Consider the following 25,701-nt stretch of genomic DNA (forward strand, 5'->3'; position numbering starts at 1 on the left):
AAAAGAGCCCCATTAACTCTCCAGTTACTACAAGAAGAAATTACATTTTTTGGAGCTAAAGCCAAGAGAGAGGGAGGGAACAGTGTTCCAATTTAAGGCCTCAGTTTAAAGTAATGGGACATCTTACGAGGTTTATTGTAGACAATGTAATGTTTATTTTGCTCATCTGAAGTAAGTGAATTTCTGTACAAGAGCCAATTTTAAGAATGTTTACTTAATAAATAAAGATAAGCATTTTTTTAGCGCTTTCCTAATTGCAGTACAGGTCCTACCTCTTCAATAAACTCAGATACAAGTTTCACTGGCCAAGAGCCCTTTTAACAATTCACGTGCCATACAGCAAAAGCAGCAAGTGATTTTTAAACTCCTAAAACAATATTCCTTATTCATCTCATAAAATTACAAATAGTAACTATTTAAAGTTGCATATTTGAACCACAAGTAAATTCACATGTTCTAAAAATCCCTTTTTGTTTTAATTTTGGTCAGTAATCTGTGACTGAGATGTTATCTTCTTGTGGTACTATCCAAGAAGTGAAGCATCTTAAGACAGATAAATATTGTACTTTATCTTCTAAAAGCACTAAAAAAGCTCTATGGAAAACTACCAGAAATGCAAAAGAAACCCCCCTGATACGGCAGAATACACATCTGGCTTGTTTATTAACACATTCCATAGCAGAGGCTCACTTTAAGTGTTTATTACAAGGAAGGACATGTTTCAGAACTCCAGATGAGACTGGGAGTTAGTGGCGGGGGTTGGAGAGTGGGTTGTTTTTGTTTTGAAACACAGATGCAGTTTGCATATGCAAAGCTGTATGATTAGGTTTGTGTCCTCTAAGGTGGCCCAAAGGCAGGACAATGGGTTTCAGAGACTTCATATCATCTTTACCATCATCAATGACACACAAGCAAGACAATTTTACCATTGTTTTACCAGTTTTGCCATTTTTTACCATTTTACCATATTTACCATTTCACCATATTTTTCTAAAAAGAGGAGCAAACAGTACTTTTCTGTTTACCTACTAAGATTTGGTGATAGCCACTTTCTAGATTAGCAAGGTCCTCTCGTTAGTCTTTCTGCCAGATAGCATAGAGAATGGATGACTGAAACAACTGAAGAAGTCTTATCAGAGATAGCTGTGATGCAATACTGTGAACTCAGATTCTACCCTTTTGTGTCCATGAAGCAGCAGCAATCTCACAACTGAAAAGCAAAGAAGTCATGACTGACAGACTGATACAATACACAGGCAACAAGATCATATATGGATCTGGCTGGGTCCTGGTGAGTGTCTGTTGAGGACCTATGAGTGGTCCAGCACAGACTGCTGATTGTACCAGGCAGTATGGCTGAAATTTGGTTTCAGTTCAAAACTTAGTTTCAGAGCATAGAATTTACATTACTGTAGAGCCTTTTCAATCCACCTTAAGCTGCAGTAGTTGCTTCCTCAGATTTAGTAGACTACTGTTTTCTGCTTTATGCTGTTGCTACTGGAAGGAAAACAATATACGCTCTTGCACAGATGTTACATTGAGATAACACACTAAAGCAAAAGGACACATCATTTAAACTGTGGTAGTTATACAAGCCATTTGAATAATCTCCCTTTAGGGATTAAGTATAAAAGCAGCTATTGCTGGAGCACTGTAAGAAGGATGGTGAAAAAAGCCAAAGTCAATTTTTATTCTTCATAGCCTCAAATGTTATTTCATCAGCCTGTCAGATTGTGAAACATGAGCCTAAGAGGGAAAAAAAATTCAAAAGCAACTTGTGTGTGTTGGGTTTAAGTGTGTATTAGTGCGTATCATTTTTTGCACATTCAAGCGCAAAAGAAGGGCATGGTTTTCAGATGGCTGGGTGCTCAACCATTGGAAAAAAAAACCTGACCATATTTAAAATATGTAGATATCCCACAAATTAAGGAAACAAGGCTTCCCCTATCACAGTCTCATGTCTAATACTTAAAATGTGTGGTTGCCAAAATGTCAACTACCTTTTATTTTTATGGTGTCATAAGACATAGTGCAAAACAATTTGGCTGTTAGGTGGTGGGAGGAGGTAGTCAATAGTAACAAAAAAATTATTTGCAGCAGGTAACTTCTACATCCCACTTTGTCACAGTCAAAATGCCTAACCTTTTATTCTCTCTTTTCTCAGTGTGCTGCAGCAGTCAAACCTAACTGACGTCAGTGAAGATGCCAATATAAAACCAGATAGTATCTGGCTTAAGAAGTTACCTTACACAAAACTTGAAATGTTTCTTAAAAAGAAGCAGCCATTTTATTTTCCAGTGCCATTCAAAGCACATGAAAGTCTATTTGCCAAGTTAAAATTGAGGAACTCTCTATTTTGTAAGTACTTGTTTTCAAGAAACTAAAGAGAAAAAAAAGAGGTATTGAAGGTAAGAAATCTCTTTGCTTTATTAATCTTTTAAACATCATTCTGAAGGGGAAAAGGGACATGCTCTTAGGAACAATCAATCTTCTTTCTGATATTTGTTTAAAGTAATATTTCTCTGACTGTACCAATTTTATAAAATGATGAAAAACAAATTTTGCTTTACATCAAGAAATGAACTTGTTTTATTCTCTTTGCAGGTTTACATTCAAAAGAACATCTGTTAGGAGTTAACAGACCAACAAGGCAGCTCAGTACATTAGTACGGAAATATATTGTGCCTGAAGTACTCCAAATCCTGTTTTGATACCAAAATGACAACTGGATGAAGGACTGTCATTGCAGTGGTAGCAAATTACACTTCAGACTCCAGCTAAGAGTCAGAAAATGTTCTCAACATCTAAATACCACTAAGTTCATATGCATGTGTTGTACAGCCACATACTCTGAATTACTGCTATCACAGCTACAACTCCAAGCAGGATGAATTTTGAATAGCTTTATTTTCTTGAAATAGTAAAGCAGTGCTTCAGCAAAAGTAAAAATTACTAAATTGCTACCCTGCCAGTAGATTAATATTAGTTTCATTAAAATTCTAATTAAATTCTACAGCACTAAAAACTGAATCCAAATTCCTAGGACAGTGACAATTTTGAGGAAGGAAAGACTAAAGCAAAATATAATGAGCTAAATGTTTAGATGGCTGGAAGACAGATCCAAGATCTCTTTGAACTCAAAACTGACTGTAGGTTATAACCCGTAGAGCCTACAGTGAATTTTGAATATTATGTCATCCAGGACTGACCGCCTTTCTGGTATTAAAACCAAAAACAACGTTTTAAATAGATACCCAACTTTTTCTCTCTTTCAAAAAATCTCCCCAACTAGTATCACATTTTCCCCTCTCCATTCCTCAAGGCAAATCTCTGCAGTCCCTTTGCTAAACATACATATACTGAATTACTATTTACAGCAGCATTGCAACAGAGCATGTGAGGCTAGCAAACACACCAAATATCTACCACAACAGCTACTATTCAAAAGGAACCCCATGCAAATCAAAGTGAACCTCTGTATTTATAACTCTCTATGGTAGTCTTTGTACCATGGACAACACGGATTTCATAGGTAATTTCCACAATACCAAAATAAACAATGTACTTATTTGTGTGTGATTTACAAAATACATAATTTTCCAAATGAAAAAATGCCAACTGGAAAAATTGCCTCTGGCAAAAAATCGGTAATTTGCATCCTTTCTTAAAGAACTCAGCATAGGTGGTTATCTAAAACAGGATAGAAAAACAGAACCTAGGGTTAAAAAACTGGTTTATGCTCAATCCTGTTTTGGCACTTCTGTTCGCATTGATGAATAGATGTCATGGTATTTTCGGCCAAATGTTCTGCTTGATTCTTCATCTTAGAAGCACAAGAAGGACAGATACAATTTCCTCCTAGGCAGACTCTGCTATGGATTTCAAGCTCCAAATTCTGTTTAAAAAAAACCACTGGATGTATACCAATGCACCACTATTTGCAAGTATTTCCAGGAAGTCTAAGCTCAATAACTTTTTCTTTAAATTCAAATCACATTAAAGTCACTTGCATTATTAAGTCAAATTTCACTTATGTTTAACCAAGTCATGATCCTGCCAACAAATATACTAAGTAAAGATGCAAGTATGGCTTTTGAATGAAAAGAAAAGGACTTTTGTATGTAAATTTGAGGGCATGCAAAACCATTTGCAGGCTCAGGAATTAAAAACTCAGGTAATTTGCAGTCTCTCATATAAAAAAAAAAAATCAAAAGAAAAAACCACCACACACACAAGCAAACAAGCATGCAAGATTCAAGTTAAGATTCTCCACTACATAATGAATAAAAAATGAGTTTAAAAAAAAAATAAATCAATTTTCTTTCTCCAGACATCATACTTTTACTTTTCGCTTTAATTTTTGTACTTGGTTATTTCTGTCTGGATAACCAACTAGTGATATGCAAAAAATAGACTAAGGAGAGTTCATGTTTAAGGATTACTCTTGCAAGTATTTTTTTAAATTAACACAACTAAAAATGTTGTGCAAAAAAGTTTATACAAATGTATACACTCACAAAAGGCTTCTACAGCCAAGGCAAACAGTTAATCACAGTTCTGCAAGACTGAACAATACTAAAGAGTCACATTTAGGTTCGACACTTGGATGTTTTCCAATAGTCCTGGCTGACCTTACTACAGACTTATCAGTTGTCATTGGAACACTGCAGACATACCGATCGGATAAATGGTGGCTACAGATGCACAGATCAAAGAGGCTGCTCGGGCTTTTTTTTTCTTTCCCCTTCTCCCTTTTCAATTTAAAAAGTTAACAACCTTAGTGACATGGCCTGGAAAGACTCAAGAGTTCTGCTTATATACCATGTTTTGAAGAAAGGGATATTCTTTCCTCTTAAAATACCAAAGACCATTTACATGAGAAAAGAAGAGTGACTAAGATCTTTATAAATAGGAATTGAAAGCTGGGTTGCTAAATTCATATTTAGCCAGCTATATAAGTTGACCTGACTTACAAATATGCCAAGCATCCTCTATGTTTCTGTCATCAAACACCATTTGGGTTTCAAGGGTGTCCAGCATACTTGAAAATAAGGCCACTAATTTTAGAGCCTAAATAGGATTCAAGTAACCTAACATTGGGATTCTGTTTTGAAAATGTCAGTATCTTTCTCAGAAGTTCTTTGGTTCTACTTGCTTGCTAGCTCTGCTTGGCAAAATTGCTGTAAGAATAGCCAAACTAGGTAAGACCAGAAGTCCATCTATCCCATTATTCTGTTTTCAGCAGTTACTAGTACTAAGCGTTTAAGGAAAAACTAAGAGCATGGTACACTTATTGCACTAAGTGCACTAAGTGCACACTAAGAGCAAGGGACACTTTTCTCATCATACTCTTCTAGCTCCCAACAACATGTGATGTGACTAGTCAAGTTATGGACACATAGTGCTTGGCTAAGAATTTTTCCTTGTGGTAGCACTTACTACAAAACTAGTACATCTGAAGTACATTAATTGAAACAGAAAAAGAAGTAATGTTAGGTTATTTAAGCTATGCCTGCTGGAAACAAAAAACTTTGAAGACCATTTTTTCAAAAAATGTACTTCAACTCAATGCAAACAAAGGCTTACAACCCCCAGGGGAGTAAAGTATCAGCGGATTTGCTGTGAAGAAGTAGAAAGATGGTAAGCAGTTTCTAAAGCTGTAGAAACACAAGAGATTGGTGTGACTGTGAAGGGCCCTCGATAGTTTATCAAGGAAAAAATTACTTCCATGGGGAAAATAAAAGGAAAAAAAAAAAAAGAGAACTTATGCATTAAACACTGCAAAAGAAGTCAAGGTCTCAAGCACAGGCTCAGGTGGCACAAAAAGTTAGAGTCTCTGTATTTGAAAGAATGCTTTTCCTTGGGGAATGAAAAAGAACAAGGAATTCAGAGTCTTCAGGTTTTGCCAAAAGGAAAAGGAATCGAGTTGTAGGTCAGTGGGAAGAGATTTTGAAACACTAGGTTGTCAAATGTGATCAACAAAACTGGACTGGGAATGAACTGATTTGAAGAGTGCAAACAACCAGGGAACAACAGACCCTATTTTTTATTTGAAGTCTTTCAGCCAGCTTTGTTCACACGAGTAACTACTGGCTCACATGAGAGCATTTGCAACCGTGAAATAACTCTGCTATTTAAATGCCAACGGGGTTGACAATTTCTCAGGGAGTAGCATGTCATCATCAACAGCACCAAAATATGGTGCTACTTTTAATCTCCTGCTTTTAACCTCCTAGCTCTCTGAGCACATGAATGATGTGCATGTTTCAGTGCAGTGTGAGGTCAGGGATCTCTTCACTGAACAATCTAATTAGGAACTCTAGAGTCTTTGCAGTCTGACACACTTACCTACTCCTTTTCTTCTAATTCACTCCCTTCTGCTAGTAAGAGAACTTAAAATCAGATAATTAAGTGCTGTTACGTGTTCATGAAACTCTCAAAATTCTATGGAAAGCACTGAATTTCTGGCTTTTAAGCTATTTAAATTTGGTCCACAATGCTTTATTTATTTAATTTAGGTACAGTTTAACATAATATCACCCACAAAGACATGTAGGCCACATTCCTTTTACTAGCATAAATTTGGGAGAAGCTGTACTGAATCACTTGAACTAAAATAGTGTAAAACCAAGACACAGTGCAAAATTAAATCCTCCTGCTTCAAAGATCTGCAGGAAGCAAGAGGGGATGATTGCAATTATTATATCCAGTCAGGATCCCGTTTCCATACAGAAGTCCATAGCAAACTAAAAAACACAGGGAGAGATGTACAGAAAACACAAGTAAAATGAATAAGCTTTCAAGCAGACTTTTTCTCATAAAGCATCTGTCAGACTTCAAGACAAATGCAGCTGACCCACAGTAGCAGCTACTGAAATAGACAGCTTAAAACACCTAATTAGGTCACTCTATGCAAGAACTATCATCATTTCATACCAGTCTAAAATGTTGGGGAAACATGCCCCTTAAGTAAAGGGAAGTATTTTGGGATATAAAAACCACAGTGTCGGCTAATGAGGAACAGACAAAGAAAAGTGCCAAACGCTGTAAAGCCCTGATACTTCAGATAATGACTAAAATTTATGACTGCTTCCTTCCCTGGCAGACAGAGTACAATTAGAATTCTCAAAACAACAGCCCCTTTGTGCTGGCATACTGTGTTATGTTTAAACTGCTACAGATAGACTAGAAGACAAAAAAATAAATACTACAGCACCCTTTTTAACCCAAGATAATAGCTAACTTCTTTTTTTTTATGTGGGTTTGGATATGGTTTTGCAGATAGCTTATTCTTAACTGAAGTAATTTAGGTAATTATCATTGCATGCACAGGAATTAACCATTTAAGTAGTTTGCTATACACATAGAAGCCTCTACGTGAAAAATCACACAAAACAAGAACAAATGAGCTATTATGAGTGACTTAATAATTTCCCGTCCAAATACAGCTTGACATTTAACCAGCTTAAATTATTCCTTTATTTCAATTTTGAGAAATTTTAATGTGCTTGGCTTGATGAACTGTTGAATGAAAAGCATCGGGAAGTATGCATGCCCTTTCTTTCATCCTTTACTTATATTCAATGATATGGATCACTTGGAACTGACAGCAGTTAGAAGAAGCATAAGGAAATAAAAGCATAGGTTTTTCTCATCTCCTTCACAAAGAAAGCACAATTACAATATTCTGAACATGCAAAATGAAGGGAAATGGTACATGCAGGAATGGGAAAGGTACATGCAGGGGAAGCTCTGACAACTTCCCAAAGAGCAGTAGCATAACAACAACTGAATCTTGAAGACTTCTACTGAGTGCTGTCATTTTGGCCTAGACATCTCTCTCCTCTTTCTCTTTCATTCTGTACTATTTGTGCATCTTGACCTTCATGGTTCCACTGATCACTGCTCTTATCACACAGCTAAGTAAAATAGCCAATTTCTTCCTCAATTACAGTGATGATCCGTAAGGACCTGTGTGAACCTTTTAGTATCATGCCTTTGAAGTCAGAGGAAATTGCTAAGCAGCTCTACCAATTTCATATGGCTTTAAGAACACGGTATACAACATCACACTTATCTCCAAATCAAACCACTATGCAAAGCATCAGAGAATGTAGTCTGTGTTAGGTGCCCAAAGCAACCACGACTCGTGTAAGTTTCTTGATGCTTTGATTTAGAAGCTCATTGAGTGAAGAGCTACCACTGAAAACCCAGTAACCTGTACAAGGTATGTACAAAGCAATGAGGCTTATATGACAGAGGAGCATCACTGAATGCTTCAGTTTTATATTTTATAGATCTTCATTAAAAAAAAGTAAACTTATACTAAAACCCATACAATATTATTACATGCCAGCACAATTTTCTACTTTTATATCTAAGGAGGATTGCAAGAGGAAAGCTGTAGAAAAAAATCTATGTAAATAAGAAACAAAACATGTAGCATGAAACAAAATTTTTCCTTATTTCATTAATTATACAGTTTGTAAAAAGAAATAAACTTCTGGTTCATCTAAGCACTTGGACTGGTAATTTGTGCAATTTGTTGAAGTTGCTTCAGATATCAAACCTACTCGACAACTGCACCAAGAGCTCCAAAATACAAAACCAACAGTCTGGGAATACACCTTTCCTTTTAGTCCTCATCTTTCTAACAGAGCTTTGCCTTTAATTCTTCCCTTGGATGTTTTGTCCATCTGCCTAAATGTTGCCAACACTCTACTGTTGGCACAAGGCAAACAGTGAATAAAAATAGTGTTTCATTCTCTGCTATTAACAAACACTATCTCATTACCAACTTAAAAAAATATATATTTTTAGGAAAAATAAAAAGCAAATGGGGAATTTCAATTGCTAGGCATTGCCTTACAACTAATAGAGCTAAAATTCTATTGTCATTGCACGACTGGAAATTATACTGTAAAACCAAAATTATTTAATTAAGCTTTTTATTCTCCGCATTTCTATGAAAACTTGATAATATAATCCTTACAGTTTGCCTTACTCAAGCTTCCAAAGACCAGTGTTTGACTAGAAACTCATAAATCACAAAAGGCTTATGAATAAACTCTAGACCTGGATTTTAACATGCTCTTCTGCCGAGACATAATGGTAAAACCAATGCAAAAAGAAAACATGACAAAATGATAGCAGCATCAAGTATTTAAATCAATAGAACCAATAAAAGAACTTCAGTTTGGCAAATGAGGAAATTCAGGTCTAATGAGCTTATATTTTCCTTCCCTGAGCCCTGTTAAAACTAAAATTAAAGATCATAGCACAAACGATGCAAAGAAACCTACCCACATGAAGTCAGAACTAGAGTTTTAAGTTTGGTTTAAGAAAAACAGCACAGCAACTTTATATTGATAGCAATTTGACACTGTTAACTAGCTGATAAAAAGGAGTCTAACAAAATACAGGAGATGAGATACTAAGAAGTTTGTTTACCTAGCCATTCCCAGGCTGGAAAAGTTGGAAGGAACTATCAAAACATCAAGCCTGGAAAAGGGGTGGGTACCCAGGGTGGTATAAGCAGCTGAGAGGCACTGAGGAATGAGCTGAAGCAAATGTTCTTCACAGTGTTCCATAAGGCACGAGGGAGCAAAGACTCTATAAGGAATGACTGCCTGCAACCTGGCAGCAGGATTTTGGAAACGACAGGGATATTCCACATGACCACAGATTTCTTCATGCCATCTGACAATAACAAAAAAAAGAAAGAAAAAATAATTTAATGTGATACCAGAAATGTGCACGACTGAGCATGCTAAGACAAGGATATTCTCTAGACATCAGAATGACAGAGCTAGCTCGCATAAAACCAACTCATTTGTATTCTCACACTCTTCACACATGTGCAGCACTGTGAAAACGCTCATTACTACATGTCTGAGTAGAACTGATATAGTTACTCATAACTAAAAAAAAAAGACTAGTCAAACCTCATTTTTATAATAGATATGCATCAAAAGAACAAGTGCTTAAAACGTACATAAAGAAAACTTTTGTAACAATACAAAAATATTTATTCAGAGAATTCCTATTCAAACTTGACTACAAAAATAAAATTTTGTACATATTAACACAAACATAAGTGCAATTAGAATGAAATTCCAAGGGGGTTTTTTTTTGGTTGTTATTAAAATTCTCCAGGAATTTTACTGATTTTTTTTTTTTTCTTAAGTAAAAAACAACAGTAGATATCAATCCAGGCTTATCACCGTAGGCATTTGAAAATATCACATTAGGATCAAGCTTACTTTACATTACTTTTACAGGATATTCAGAGCTGTAGCTGGAAGGAAGGAGGGGTAAATCAAATCCTTCCTAAACACTGAGTCATATACCTTTGCAATAATTTATCTGCCCAAGTAGACTCATATCTAAGCAGAAATCAGCTTCATGTTTTCACCTGCTAGCCTGTTCTCTGTACAGCGCAGAGCCCCTCCTTGGTTCGAGATTTCAACTTAAGGAAGCTGGTTCTACTGTGCCTGGACAGGCAAAGCACTTACTGTTATTGCACTCGGCATTGCCCCAAGCATTTACATTTGGAAGATCACGCTCCAGGTGAGTGCTGACACACAAAACAAAATGATAACACGTAGAAAAGGACTACATTTTGCTGAACTGCCAACACTTTAACACTTTACGTAACTCCTTCTGTGAAAGAAGTGGGCTCTAAGCTATTTCATTGATTACACACACAAAGAAACTGCATCCATCATTACACAATTTTTTTCCAAGGGTGGTCTAACCCAGTGTATTTCTGCTCTAAAACAATGTCACCTTGTATTTAATTATCAGAGTTGAGATTAGGCAAGAACATGAAAGCTAGCACCCTATCTCTTGTAAAAGTTGCCAAGTCCTTAATGACCACAAGGAGATAGGAAACTTATTTAACACCCTAGCTCCATTTAACTTTTTCTTCAATACAGTCTCCTTATGTGAAATTCACTGGCACCTGGACATAAATTACATTACACATTTCAACAACTTCTTTCAGAAATCCTTTCTTTTCCTCCTGCCCAAGAGTTTATCTCCATTATCTTATCTGAGACACTACTTTAACATTTGCTTGTGTATCAATTTCACACCCTTTCTAGAAATGCCTGCTACTGTGTATAATGTTGGTTTGGTTACTAGTCTTAATGACTAAAATAAGTAACAAGTGTCTGTTGTGTTAACTCGCAAACAAAGATTAACTGGATATAACTGTAAGAGTAGATTTTTAAGTAATTAACTGCAAAACAACCTTGGACACTTAGGCTCTCCTTTTTTGTCTATGCATAATAGACATCGCACCTGCAGATGATTTTTCAATTTTTTTTTGTCAGGTTTTTTTTTTTCCCGAAACATATTAGTTCTATTTCTTCCACTGTCACTAAGTCAACTGCTGCAGATACATCACACTACCTGTGCCAATTAACTCATCCAATGACCATCACACTGATTAAAACTTGCACTAAGTTTTGCTACAAAAAGCTACAAAAATATTTCTTTTTTCAGAAGCTTTACAAAAAATGGAAACTTTCATTTATTCTATCAAAACTCTGTAAGAATAATCTTCTGCACCAAATCAATAAAATTTCCTATTACTGAACGTGCTGTACGTTAGAGAGGAATATATAGTGAACATCTACAGCATATTTCTGTAGAGGCAGTCATATTATAAACATATAAATAGTAGAGGAATAAACGCAAAACAATTTCTAGAAGCTTGTCAAACCTATAAACTATTTTAAAGCTTGAATAGGCATGTCTTACTGATCTTAGGCAAAATATAAAAATTCCTATTCTCAAGATTTATTAGAATTTTTTAAAACCAAAATTAGCCAAGCTGCAAGCCATCAGAATCCTTTCAATTTAAATTCCACTAAGAAATCCCTATTAGGTCCTCAAGTTCCAAAGCCTCACTAGCTTTACCAAAACGGTAAGGAATTCCACTGTCTTAATGTTAACACAGTATTAGCCCAAAACAGCTATCTAAAAGGCGAGTATTGTTTTGGCTAAGTTTCTAATTGCATAACAGAAAAAATACTTACAGCCTGACTAACCTGATCACCTTCTACAACAAAACAACATTTTCTGTTGACATGGGGAGAGCAGTGGATATTGTTTGCCTGGACTTCAGCAAAACATTCATCACAGTTTCCCACAGCCTTCTCCTGGACAAACTGACAAGATACAGACTGGATGGATGGTCTGTGAGATGGGTAGGAAATTGGCTAATAGGTCACACTCAGAGAGTGGTGATCAATGCTTTTCACTCAGGCTGGCAGCCTGTTACAAGTGCCCCATGGATCAATACTGGGCCCCACACTGTTCAACATCTTCATAAATGTCCTAGATGATGGGATTGAGAGCACCCTCACCAGGTTTGCTGACGACACCAAACTGTGTGGTGAGGTGAACATCTCAGAAGGGAGAGAGACACCTGGACAGGCTGGAAGAGTGGGCTAGCAAGAACAGTGTGAAGTTCAACAACGACAACTGCAAAGTCCTGCACCTGGGATGACATAACCAAAGAGCCCAGCACAGGCTAGGATCTGTGTGTCTGGGGAGCAGCCTTGCTGAAAGGGATCCAGGGGTTCCTGGTGGACGACCAGTTGAACATGAGTCATCAGTGCGCCGCTGCAGCAATGAAGGCAAATCAGATCCTGGGCTGCATCCACAGAGGCATTACTAGCAGAGATAGAGACGTCATCACTCCACTCTATTCAGTGCTTGTCAGGCTGCACCTGGAGCATTGTGTCCAGTTCTGGACCCCACAATTCAAGAAAGACACAGACAGGCTGGAGAGGGTCCAAAGGAGGGCCATGAAAATGAACAAAGGGCTGGAGAACCTGCCCTGTGAGGGAAGCAGGAAGGGGGACTTCATCACAGTATTCCAGTACTTAAAGGGCATCTACAAAGGGCACAGAGGCTCTCTCTTCACAAGGAGCCACGTGGAGAAGACAAGGGGCAATGGGTGCTAGATAACCTGATCTATGCTCCCCTTCCCACGAAAGATTGGACCAGATGATCTTTCAAGGTCCCTTCCAACCTGGGCTGTTCTGTGATTCTATGACTCTATGAATTTGAAAAGCTGAGAGTAATATGCGAGAAAATCAAGTGCCATGTCTGAGACTTCTGCTAACTATGGTGAATACACATGGAAACAAGCGGTATTTCTCCAGAGACTTAATTTTTAGCTTCAAATCTCATTTGCAGGTCTATATAGTATTGTTCTGTTCATCCATCACTCTGTAGTAATTTAAACTCAATGAGCAATTTTGACAACATTGGAAGGAGGAATAGATGTATCCAAAATAATCACATTTCTGTGGGTTTGGTGAAAGACAACTAAGTAGCCACTGCATTTACTAGACAACAGGGTATTTTTTTATTGAAAAGAATCATTGGTCCAACTTTATTTATGGGACCACTGCAACAGGCAGTGGTACCTTCATGTACCCAGTCAGTACACATCACCCCAGGCAAACCACTGCACAGGCCAGCTCTAACTCTGGGATGGGACTGGACAGGAAAAAAAAGGCAAGCGAGTAGGCAATATTGTGGTAGGGGGCATTAGGTATCCAGAATGGACCAAGACTAGTAACACAAAAGATCTTACAGCCAGGCATTGTAACAAACAAGGGAGGACCTGGTATTGCTGCGGCAGGGCATTAAGAGACACAGAATGTAGGATGCAAATCCAGAGGACACTGGGATTTATTAACCCTGTTGCTCACTAAGCACCTTGTTTTCACATAAAAAGCCCCACACCTTTACCCATGAAATAACGCCTTTGGAATTATTTTCCTGTCTAGATTTTTCTGTTCAGATTAAACAAGTTCTATTTTGATTCCTGTACTAATATGACTCTCTTTCACATTCCACAGAGTAAATGAAAATGCTACCCATATGTCTCATTTCTCAACAATATTCTAAACACCAACCTGAAATCAGCTTGTGAAGATGGCAAGGAAAACTCCATGTTTGTCTGGATAGCAGCTGTGAAGGACTGCTGTTTAACTTCCTGCCAGCACCCCACAGCAATAGTGAAGGTGGATGCTGGCATTGGCATAGTCACATAGTAGTACCAGCTCAAGATACCTGTAAATAAAAAGAACATTTGTGCAGACTCATCAGTCATAGCACACATTCAGTACTTGGCATTTTTATGTACTTGAGATTTTGGGCCAAACCTCCCACCTGACATCCTGGTATTTTTATTGAGGAAAGAAAAGTAATTTCACTGAGACATGTAAGTGCAGTCACATGTAACCACCATGGATTCAGTACTGTTTACTTACACCTGCAACTTTCCTCTATCTGCTAATGTCTTTATAAATAAATCATCCATAAGTGGGATGTTATTAATGCAACTTAACATGATTGTACTGTTACTGCCCAAGAATTGCATCAGACATGAAACCTAATAGGACCTTTAGAGCCACACACACAAAAAGATTCAAATTTAACTCTTTCAACCCTGGATCAACCACCTTACGGTTTTGTCCTAAATGTATGATCTCACACAGAACAAAATCTTTTCGTTGCGTTCTGCACAGTACCAAACTGATATGCAAGTTCTAACAAACAACACTAGTGCTTGTGAATTGGACCTGGCAATCTGAGATACATAATGTGCGAACCAGGCAGTGAAAATTCAAAGCTTAGAATCAGATAGGATATTGCCTAAGTCAATGATTTGGTCATGATAATCCAGGAGCTGCTAAAACAAGATTAGAGAGTCTATTAGAAGGTAAAAAAAAGATAAATCTTACCTTTATGGGAACACAGTGCTGGAAGACAAGGAGTATGGTATAGGATGACTGTATCTATGAACACTTTTGGATAAACTGGAGGATGTTTTAGGACAGCATACTTTTCATTAATCTAAATGTTGCTTAGGTTTTCTGTTTGTCCCTTTATAAAGGGTATAGCTTAAGGGTCACATTCAAGCACTCATTTATGGTCAAAAATACAGTTACTACACCATACTAATAGGTTAATTACTCTTGGAAAGAGCCTAGCATGAGTTACAACCTCCTGAATCACGTGCAAATAACTTTAGCTGTGGCAACTGTGGAAACATACAAACTTTGGTTATTTTAAGAGAACATTAATACTTGTTCTTTTGCAATAGTATTCTGACTATCAAAAGGAAAAAAAGGGAAAAAAACAATCCAGTGGAGGCCACAAGGCACAGAGGAAAGGAAATAACTGCAGCAGAGCATCTCTGGGTTTCCTACCTTAATGACCACAGAAGGTCAAGCTGTCCAAAGGAAGGACAAGCAAAAAAAAAATCTTTTTGCTTAGCCTCAACAAATTTTCCACCTACTATTTAGTATGACAAAACAATACTGTTTGTGAAGTCTTGTAAGAGGCAGATAAAGCCTCTGCCTCTTATATGCACTAGCAACCACTTACACTCCCTCACTCCTTTCCACTTCTGGCAACATTCACCACTACCATTAAAAACCTTTTGTCTGTATTGTCAGGTGAACATATTACTCCTGTAATTTTCCTAACCTCCTGTCAGTATGTGAGCAGAAGGAACTTATTTGCTCCAAACGCATTAGGAACAAAGAGGATAACTGTTTTGCCAAATTCTTGCCCCCCCCTTTTTTTTTAATTAACTTATCGAAGCTATAAATGAGCCAAGGCAAGCAAATGCCACCTTGAGAGAAAGGGGTCACCCAGGACAGCAACAATTTATTATTTTGAAATACCAAACTCCTGATGTAGAGAGTTTCATTGATATAAACTCTGGTAGGGGCCCAAGCCTGGAGACACTGAAGTTACTAGCAGCTTTACCATCGACTTAAATGCATACAAGAGAAGGCCCAGAGGTAGTCCACAATACTTCACTTTGTGTAGCATTTGTTATATACAAAGCCTTACAAAATGCTCCATGCAGTTATGTTAATTGTAAAACCTTAAGAGTTAAATAACAGCAGAGGAAGAGTGAAAATTTGAGGAATCGTAATGGAAAAACAGTAATGTGTTTTCAACTGAGTTCTGAAACAAGCATGAAAGTCAAAAGGCAGTCACAGAAAACTATTCCAGACGGCAAGAGGTGTAAAGAAGAAGGCTCCCACAACAGTGAGGAGATTGATGAAAAGGAAGGGGTGTCGGCCTGTGCTATGCAAGCAGAGGAAGCAGAGAGGGTTACAGTGAAAAACAAGCTTAGCAAGACAGGCTAGAACAAGCAAGACCATAGCGTTTTTTTTAAAAATAAGGGTAATTTGAACAGAATGTCAAAATGAATGGGGAACCAGTTTAGCAGTCCAGAGAGAAGAACAGCATGTAGTACATTCAGAAATTTACATGAATTAGCAACAAACATATGCTCTTCAGAGCTGGAGCAAACCTTGCAAAAGGGTGAAGGTACCAAAGATAAAGAAAGTGAGTTTTTTCTTGGTGTTTTCAGATTTATCTAAATTAGGATTTCCCAAAGATCCCATACAGATCCTTGTCTTTTTTCCAAGCCCCTTATATTTTGCAGGCGTTACAGAGAGCACACAAACTCTGGATACGCCCAGAACAAAATCCAAGATTCATACTGTCTTTACACACCTAACTGGGGCTCAATCCATTTCCTGCAGGGCTTTTAGATGCCTTCTGCATTCATACTCTAGAACTGTGTAGGATAACTATATATTTATTCTACAGTTGTTTTGTGTTGAACTGAAATCACATGCACTGGCATGACAAGTGAGTTCTCTCTATAGTGCATTCACTGATTGGTGACTGAACTGGTCTTTATGTTGGCAACACTTCTCTACAGCAAGCACCATGAAGTGGTATTTCAGAGTCTAACCCTCATTTATCTTCCATCTTCTCCTCTCACTACTGGTAAGAGTGTCTCCCAGCCTGCCCTTTTCTCCCATAACTTCACTTCCTTTCTTTAACTTTCTTCAAGTTAGTGGGCTTTGTTTTGTTTTCCTTCATCTGTAACCTCAGATCTATCCCAAGGCATAGATTGGGATCACAAGCTCCCCTCTACTCCTTTTCCCTTCTCTCCCCTTCCTCTGGCTTCCCTCTGCTTTCCAGTGGCTACCTTGGAGACAGCACCACCTCTAGGGTAAGAGAAAACAGTGCAGCTGAAACGGGGAGACTGCTTTCTTTACCAAAACCAGCATTTGGTACCACAAAACCAGCATTTGGTACCACAAAACCATTTCAAGACTAAGCAAGGACACCTTGGGAAGAACAAGAGATTAGTCTGAGGTTAGTCCATGGGAAAAACAGAGGAAGAGCACACCAGTCCTTTTACTTGTAATGCTTATACCCTCTCCTTACAACCAGACTTAATTTAAAAGCAACTTGATTCCTACACATAATTATTTTAGGCAATGATACTACTTTCAAAATATTTTCTCTACAGGTAATTTTGAAAATAATTTAAATTTTTTTTTTTTTTCATATCTGCAAAGCAAATCTATCATGTCATAACTGCACAAACCATGCAACAACAATCACCTATTCTATGAGGTATAACTGGAAAATGTCCCATGCAAAATTTAGCACTGCATTTAACAAGGGTAGGAAATTATAATCTATTTATAATTCTGCAAAAGAACAATTTAAAGACCATTTATTTCTTCTACTTGAAATAATAATGATTAATGATGTAATTACTTCCTAGAATTTTTAATGCATTTAGCTATCTTTGAAACCATTAAAATTGTTTGAGTCTTGTGGAGTCCATTATAACTGAAGAAACATCTGAGAGTCAGTATCTGTCAATGTCAGATGCAAGAACATTAAGAGTATTTTTACTTATTAGTATATTTTCCCTCAAGTAGTTTGCACTAACACAAATATAAACACCACAAAATACAGATGATGTCCATGATTTACTAAAAAAACCACAAAACTCAGCTACCTCTAGGGGAAAAGAGAGATAGCCCCACACAGCATTTGATATACAAAGTAAGAGCTAGCGCTAATACATAAAACTACAGCTAAATAAGTAGTTATGCCAAAACTACTATTTGGCTGGAGCACAAAGATTAAGAACCCTCCAGCTTTCTGAAACTCTTTGTAACTTGTAGAGATCTTTGATCTCATCTGAAGGCCAGAATTTCCCACAAGAGCACCCTCACATTCATGCCAGAGCATTAGTTCAACACTGGCTCAGAGGGATGAGTAGCATGTGATGAGCTGTCAGCTCCCATGCTGTAGTTCCTGATATATGTTGGAGATCAATCAACACAAGTACTGGACTCTCTTGTTTTGCCTTGTGAAAAGTGAGAGGAGCACAAACAAAAGCAACTCTTGTTGCTGCTAGCTACAGAGCAGTAGCAGTGGCTTCTCTAGCAACGTATTTCCTCTCAATAACGGCATACACCTTCTGGCTGGAATCGGAGATGGCAAAACAAGATCAAGGACTACATAATGGTAATCGCACAAAAGGCAAGCCAGTCGATTTCACACTTAATAGTTGAATATCTGCTTCTTAAACATGAATCAAAACAAATGTAAAGGTGTTTGTGACTAAATATATTTGCACCTTCTATGTGTTACAGTAATATGCTGAAGGAAAGTAAAACTGACAAGTGTTGAAAAATAAATCCATTGGTTAAATGGCTCACATTACACACACACACATAGTGCTCCCTGTAAAGCTTCCTCCCAAAGGGCATTGTCAATTGCATTTTTCTGATACATTTTTCTTCTCTAAGTACTCCATAAAGAATGCACAGTATTTTAAAGCACTTTTAGGTCATACTTGAATAGTTACCATTTGTACGTGAGTAAGTGACGTATAAGTATTTTCAAACAAACATGGCCTCACTTTATTTCAAATGATAGGATGGCCATAGTTTTGTAGGAGGCAGAATGCAAAAATGGCACACTGTCGTGGTTTAACCCCAGCCGCCAATTAAGCACCACGCAGCCGCTCGCTCACTCCCCCCCCTCAGTGGGATAAGGGAGAGAATCGGGAAAAAAAACCTCATGAGTTGAGATAAAGACAGTTTAATAGGACAGAAAGGAATGAAAAATAATAATAATAATAATAATAATAATAATATGACAATAGTAATACTAAAAGAATTAAACTATACAAAGCAAGTGGTGCACAATGCAATTGCTCACCACTCGCCGACTGATGCCCAGTTAGTTCCTGAGCCGCAATCCACCCCTCCCAGCCAACTCCCCCAGTTTATATACTGGGCATGACATCATATGGTATGGAATATCCCTTTGGCCAGTTTGGGTCAGCTGTCCTGGCTGTGTCCCCTCCCAGCTTCTTGTGCCCCTCCAGCCTTCTTGCTGGCTGGGCATGAGAAGCTGAAAAATTCTTGACTTAGTATAAACACTACTTAGCAACAACTAAAAACATCAGTGTGTTATCAACATTGTTTTCCTACTAAATCCAAAACACAGCACTATACCAGCTACTAGGAAGAAAATTAACTCTGTCCTAGCCGAAACCAGGACACACATATGGGAGGAAGTACACTATTACCAAAACCTGCAAATACAAGTGGCAAATGAGGAATCTATGCATGTGAGTACACCTAGTCGAGCTACGCACTGGATCACAGCATCCGTGCGTCTAGAGAGGTAGGTCTGTGAAGCAGAATGCAGATCTCTGTTTACAAGCATGTAGGTATCATCCTTGCTTGCTGTTCTCTTATTGTCTGCCTGCACACTTGTCATAAATATGACTTTTAAAGGAAAAAATACTCAGCTAACTTGTAGTTCCATTCAGAATAAATTCATTCACAACTGCTTGCCAAAATGCTTATTCTTTCCGAGAAATTGCATTTTTAAAAATAAATTTTCGTGTTCTGCCCATTATGTATGACTTTATAAATATGCAGCACAGCAATAGCATACTGTATGTAAATAATTTGGCAAAGAGAAGTTATTTTAATTGAAGCCACCCTGAAAGGCTTTTAGGTGTGTTTTATAAATGTAAAGACAAAATTTTAAGTTGGATAGATTTCATATGCCCTGCATAATTGCCTAACAACAAGATCTATGTGGGACAGGTTATTTAACACTACAGACCATTTTGAACTTTTTAACTCTTAATAGTCCCACTAATTAAACTAATGAACTTGTATTCCTAAATTCATTAAGAATTTATTCAAGGCTTCAGATTAGCACTTCAGCCTTGGGTTTGTTTGTTTTTTTAAACATTCCTCACAATACTGCTCCTTTCCCTTCTTCCCTTTGTATCTGTTTTGTAAATTTTTACAATTCCAAACAGCTCTCTAGCACCAATTTGTCATTTCCAACTGTATATAAGCACCAATATAATGAGGGTTTCATCCATGATTGAGTCTTTGAGAGCTACTGGAGTATAATGCCTACTACCTTTGAAGAAACTCAGCAACCCTTGCATCATGACATCAAAATTAGCATAAATACTTGTGTGTGCTGCATAGATCCATAAGCAGAACCTTCCACACTCTTGGGAATTTCATCTTGATGAAAGGTGGAAGGAAAACTGTAAGGACGGAAGTGCAGTAGGTGGTCCTGCTGCTTCTCTTCAGTTCAGTAAACTTCAGCACAAAACTCTGCCATTGTCACAGGGCTCCTAAAGGAGCCAGCTTTAATGCTACATTTGGGTCTTCCCAGTTCACACTTTCACTCAGCACTTCATTAGCACAGTGAAGCTAAAATGAGTCATTTCCGCCCTACTGGCCTTTCCATTAAAGACTTCTTACAGTATTTCTTGCTTTCACAGAGTTCTTAGGAAACGAAATATACTGGGTTAGCCTTTGGAAAAATTAAAAAAAAAAACAAACCCAAAACAAACAAAGCTTTAAGCTAACACATGAATTACCACCATAAACTGACCCATTGCAACAACTACAAGTATTTAAACAAAAGCCCCTTCTGTTCTCCACAGGGGGACAAGGCTGATTTTGGGTGACTAAGCTCCAGTGCTATCATTAACAATACGGTACACTGATATAATTCTCAACGCTCCATCAACCGCATTTTAAAAATGGTTTTCCCACAATTAGTTTTTTTCTTTATTCAAGTATAATTTTAATGTGTTTTTTAAACCAGAATGACAAAAGAAAGTTAATGAGGAAATAATTCTTTCACAATACAGCCTTTTCAACTAGCTAATTAGTCTAAGAAAGTATCAATTTTAACTGACTTATGCCAATTTATACTGCGTGAAATTTTTTCCAAGGTTTCCATTTCTAGAAATTCACATAAGCATCCTTCTTCCTCTTAATATTTCAAACCACATAGCCACCACTCAGGGACAGACAGGCAACAACTCATTAGTAAGGTGTAAGTGTGGATTAAACTAATTAAACAATGATGGCAGAGCTGTTCTTCGACTCTGAGGTCAAGAGCACTCTTGCTTTCTTGATGGCGAGACAGGAAAGTATTACTGTCCAAGTGAGCTGAGCACTCATCATGGCAGTTTTCCATATTTCAACAGCAGAGACAAGGCTTGAAACAGGCTTCACATATGGCCAGAAATAACCAGACAATTCCATGCAAATGGATTAACTGATGGTTCTCAAATCTAGGAGACTTTCATTCTTTTTTTTCCCGCAAGAATAAACTTGCCTCTTTAAAGGGGAACATAAGATTTTTTTTTTCCCCAGAAACACCTAATTCTAACCTTTTCCTATACGCTACTTTTCATCAGAACTACTTACACTAGAAAATACTGACCCTGTTTGACAGATTATCTCAAAACTAATGGGAGCAAGACATACTTTGTATTATTATGTGTAGAACTGCCTTAAAAACTTCCTTCTCTGTGCAGACAGAGGTTTAGAGAATAAAGTATAACCAACACAGAAGAAAAATGCTTGCTTGCTTCCTGTTGCACAAGGTATGATCTACCAATGCCAAAAAAACCCCAAAGACCAGATTTTCAGGGCACTGACCTGATATTCTTCATCTATTCCATGTATTTCAGGAAACAGATATGACACAATGACCGCTTCTAATCACTGGCATGCTGAGCAACACTTGGACTGGAGAACTAGAACTGAAAGTTAATTATCTACCAAGCCTGAAGTTGTCAAAAGCCTGATAAGGTACTTAATCTATGAAACGTTCAACTGCAGAGTGATCAAAAAAAAGTCAATTTATGACAAGTGAAGTCCAGGTTTGGAAAAAGTAAAAGGAATAAAAACACAAAAAAGAGTAAGTAGAAGTAACATAGTGAAACGTAGAATTCTTGAATTCTTACTAAGTTATCCTGAGGCCTTGAGCAGCTAACTTTTCCACAGAATGACACGGAGATTACAGATAGACATGCAAGTGCTTTTAAGGTTAGGAACTTCATTCTTCCAAAAATCATATATTTACTAAGCTGCATTTCTAATTATAAAATTATTGAAAATAATTTGCTATAGAAAATATATTTCACCTTCTCGAAGCTGGACTGGTTCTGCTGAGTTTTCACCACTCATTAACACAACAAAGCCTGCAGCTGTTCGGACTGAGGCTTGCCATGTTGACAAGGCAACAGGTGGTTCTTGGCATGGGAAAAGGGCTCTGTTGTTTATTGGTGATCCCATCGTATAAACACATGGCCTAGATGGAAGGAAAAGAGATTGAAGTGGGAGTTACAATAAGAAAGACTGAATTAACTTTTCTGTCAAAAATCAAACCTGCTGTTGTACTGAGTTTTTTTTAACCTCAGCTATGTAGGTTTCAAACCTGTATGACATGAACCAATCAAAGATGTAAGTCATTTAAGATAGGATGAAGAAAAGCAAGATTACCACAATAATTTTTGCATAAACTAGAAAAGAGTAACTCCAGTCTTTCCCCTCTCCTGCTTCTGCATGAGTCTTCCAGCCTCATACAGTAACTCTCAGCTGAACCCATAAGGCGAAAGAAGGCTTCTGAATATCTTCTGAAGATGCCATTGCAGGGCTTCACCAACACGTGTGAAACCTCCCTGTTGTCATCATAGTGCTTTCATTATCATTAATCCTATCTCTCCATACAACCTGGAGGCACATCCAAACTCAGAGCAGTAGATCTAGCCTTCAGCCTTCCTTAGTCCAAGCCTCAATAAATCTTGACATTTTCACATTTCTTCTTGCAGTAAGGTAATGCACGCTAGCTCACTTGCCTTTCAGAATTTCAACCACAGGGCATATAATGAGAAGAAAGCATTTCTTCCCTATCAGCCTCAGCCTCCTTCTCGCTTTTCACATAGCAATCATCCTTGTAGTATTGCTCTTTCTGCAGTTTCTCTAACCCTCTCCTAGGCAGCCTCTTCATCTACTGACCCTTTCCAATTTCAGCTGCAATATTTCATGCCACCCAGTTTCTTATTAGCAGCTTAGCCACAGCTCGGAAAGTAACAAGGCCTTTCATTAACTCCTCCTAGCTTGCTATTGCTGGTGCACAGATGTAAGAATTCTTGTTTTACTTCTTTTGTTGCATTTTGCAGTTTTATCTTAATTCCTAGTACTTGTATAACATCACCCCTTAGCTTAAAAAAGCTAAGTTTTCAAATATAAACTATATAAAACAAACACAGTCAGTAGGTTTCTCCAGCTAAAGAAAGAAAATCTTGAAAGCATCACTTTACTGCACTGAGTTTTTAAAAACCTATGATATTTAAAGCCAATATTCCGGAAGCACAACACATTATTTTGTGAATGCTTGAGGCTAAAAATATTCTGATCAGTATCTTTCATAACTTGAGTTTAGAAATCATCAAAACACTTTAGAAAATAGGAGACAAGTTGTTAGGGCAAAACCTATTTTGCAATGGCTAAGATCTGAGCATCTTCTTTACTCCCCTCCAAACAGCTCCTCCATTCAAATTATTCCTTCCCTAAGGCCAACTCTAAACTACACACAGGGAAAGAACTTGGAGATACTGACAGCCGTGGATGAAAAATATTCTGAAGCTATTTTTGCCTTCTTGTCAAAAGTGGTAATTAGCTAGCTTTAATTTCTTTGGAATTCATCTCCTAAAACTGAATCTGTAACCAACTCTGATACACATAAAATAATTGGGTTTTCTCCCAGAAACAGAAACAGTGCCTGGCAGTAAGTTCACAACAAAAAGGAAGAGCTTGCTTTTTCACCTCCTAGGAGGTTCTGCTTCCTCCTTATAATGCCAGCCAAGAGATACTGGACATATTATTTACCCTAAAAGATATGTGTGCTGGGAGGGATGGGGAGGAAAGGATGGTTCCTCATTCATGAAAACTTTATCAGCATTATAAAAAGAGATCCTAGTAGAGTTTATAGGAATGAAAGGAAAGGTGGGGTTAATGACTACAGATATACATTTTTTACCAATGATTTACCATGCATTTGTGAAGGCTGTTTTGCTGGGTGCCATTGGTACAACCCAGTCTTAAGAGCAATACAGGGGATTTTCATATCCTGAAGAAATTTTAGAGGGAAATGCCACAATGACTGAGAAAATGGGCTGGCAGAACAGCACTAAGCAGGATGTTGCAATGCTGTGTCAAATAGAATACAAACATAACGCAAAACAGACACTACCGAGACCATTAATGTTATCTTGCTCTCAGAGAGCACTTTTTACCTGCAGATCATAAAGTGTTTTACAAATAATGTCAATACCATTTTGCAGATGGGGAAAATGAAACAGTGAACAGATACGCTTAGTGCTAGTGTTCAAGCTGTGCCTACAGGCTTAGTTTCAAGCCTCCCAGTCCAATAGCTTTCACATTGGACTAGGAAGCCTCTCATTATGAGAAATAATACATATTACCTAACTAACTTTTTTCCCTAAAACATTTTAATGCTAAAATACATACACAGGCAGGTCACAAGTCTCTATAATTAAGGCCCAAGTAGAAAGGGAGTTAGAAAAGTGGAGAAAGACTGGGCAAGCACATAATCTTTCCTTCAAAACTATGCCTCCTTTCCACTCCTCGCCCGTTTTAATACCATTTTTGTCCAGGTATACTTACTAATGTCATTATTTCAAACCCAAGTGTATTCAAATATGTCAAAGTCTGCTAAGAAAATAGTAATGAAACATACAAGTTCTAAATTTCAAGAGGAAACTATCAGAACAACAATTACATCAGCTTTTAATTAGATAGTCATACATTCATAGCAAGATCACCTGGAAGCTTGACTGACAGCATGCCATCAACTGAGATGTTGGCTAACATTGAACAGTCTCCTGCTTTAGAGAGGAGCTTTTATAAGGTGAACTCATGAATTTTTCTTCATCTTTCATTCTTTCACTGGAATTTTTAATCTATTTTCTTCTCACCCTAAAATATACCTCCACAGATTTTTTTTTGCTTCCCATGACAAATCATGTTTTATTTTGCTAATTTTTTATACTTCATTTACAGTAGTAATTTACAACATTGTTAATAGTGCAGTGTTACTTTAGGACACCCATTGCAGCTAACAGTTTTCTTTGTTCTGGGCCAGGCAGCACAATTCCAGCATGTAAGAGGACCAGAAACATAATCCTTATCCTGATATGGATAAGATTTTTCACCTGATCCAGAAAAAGAAAAGTTACTAGTTAACCAAGGTACATCAAAGAATAGCAATGACAAATAATTAGGTTTAGACTGCTTTTGTTAATTGATACAAAATTTGCCTTTTTTTCCTGATTTATCCCTACCACTGCCAGGAGGAAACTTCACAGTTCCTTTCCTTTTTCCTACTATCTGTCCTCTCCATCTCTCTTCTTTCACTTTTAATGGTCTTGTAACGTTTAAATCATCTACTTAGGTAATATGTTGT

At 37.4% G+C, this 25,701-nt stretch overlaps 1 protein-coding gene across 1 annotated transcript in view; it reads right to left on the bottom strand.

Annotated features, from left to right (window-relative positions):
* The window catches only part of AOPEP (aminopeptidase O (putative)), a 190,053-nt gene that overhangs the window by 155,039 nt on the left and 9,313 nt on the right, over positions 1-25,701 (bottom strand). Inside the window, exons 2-5 of the mRNA XM_050913244.1 lie at positions 22,358-22,524; positions 20,409-20,418; positions 13,941-14,087; positions 9,451-9,699 (exon numbers count right to left, since the gene is read on the bottom strand). Coding sequence (XP_050769201.1) covers positions 9,451-9,699; positions 13,941-14,087; positions 20,409-20,418; positions 22,358-22,524 — 573 coding nt within the window. The remainder of the gene's footprint in view (positions 1-9,450; positions 9,700-13,940; positions 14,088-20,408; positions 20,419-22,357; positions 22,525-25,701) is intronic.

Source organism: Gymnogyps californianus, chromosome Z, assembly GCF_018139145.2.
Source record: "Gymnogyps californianus isolate 813 chromosome Z, ASM1813914v2, whole genome shotgun sequence".
In the NCBI taxonomy this organism is placed as follows: domain Eukaryota; kingdom Metazoa; phylum Chordata; class Aves; order Accipitriformes; family Cathartidae; genus Gymnogyps; species Gymnogyps californianus.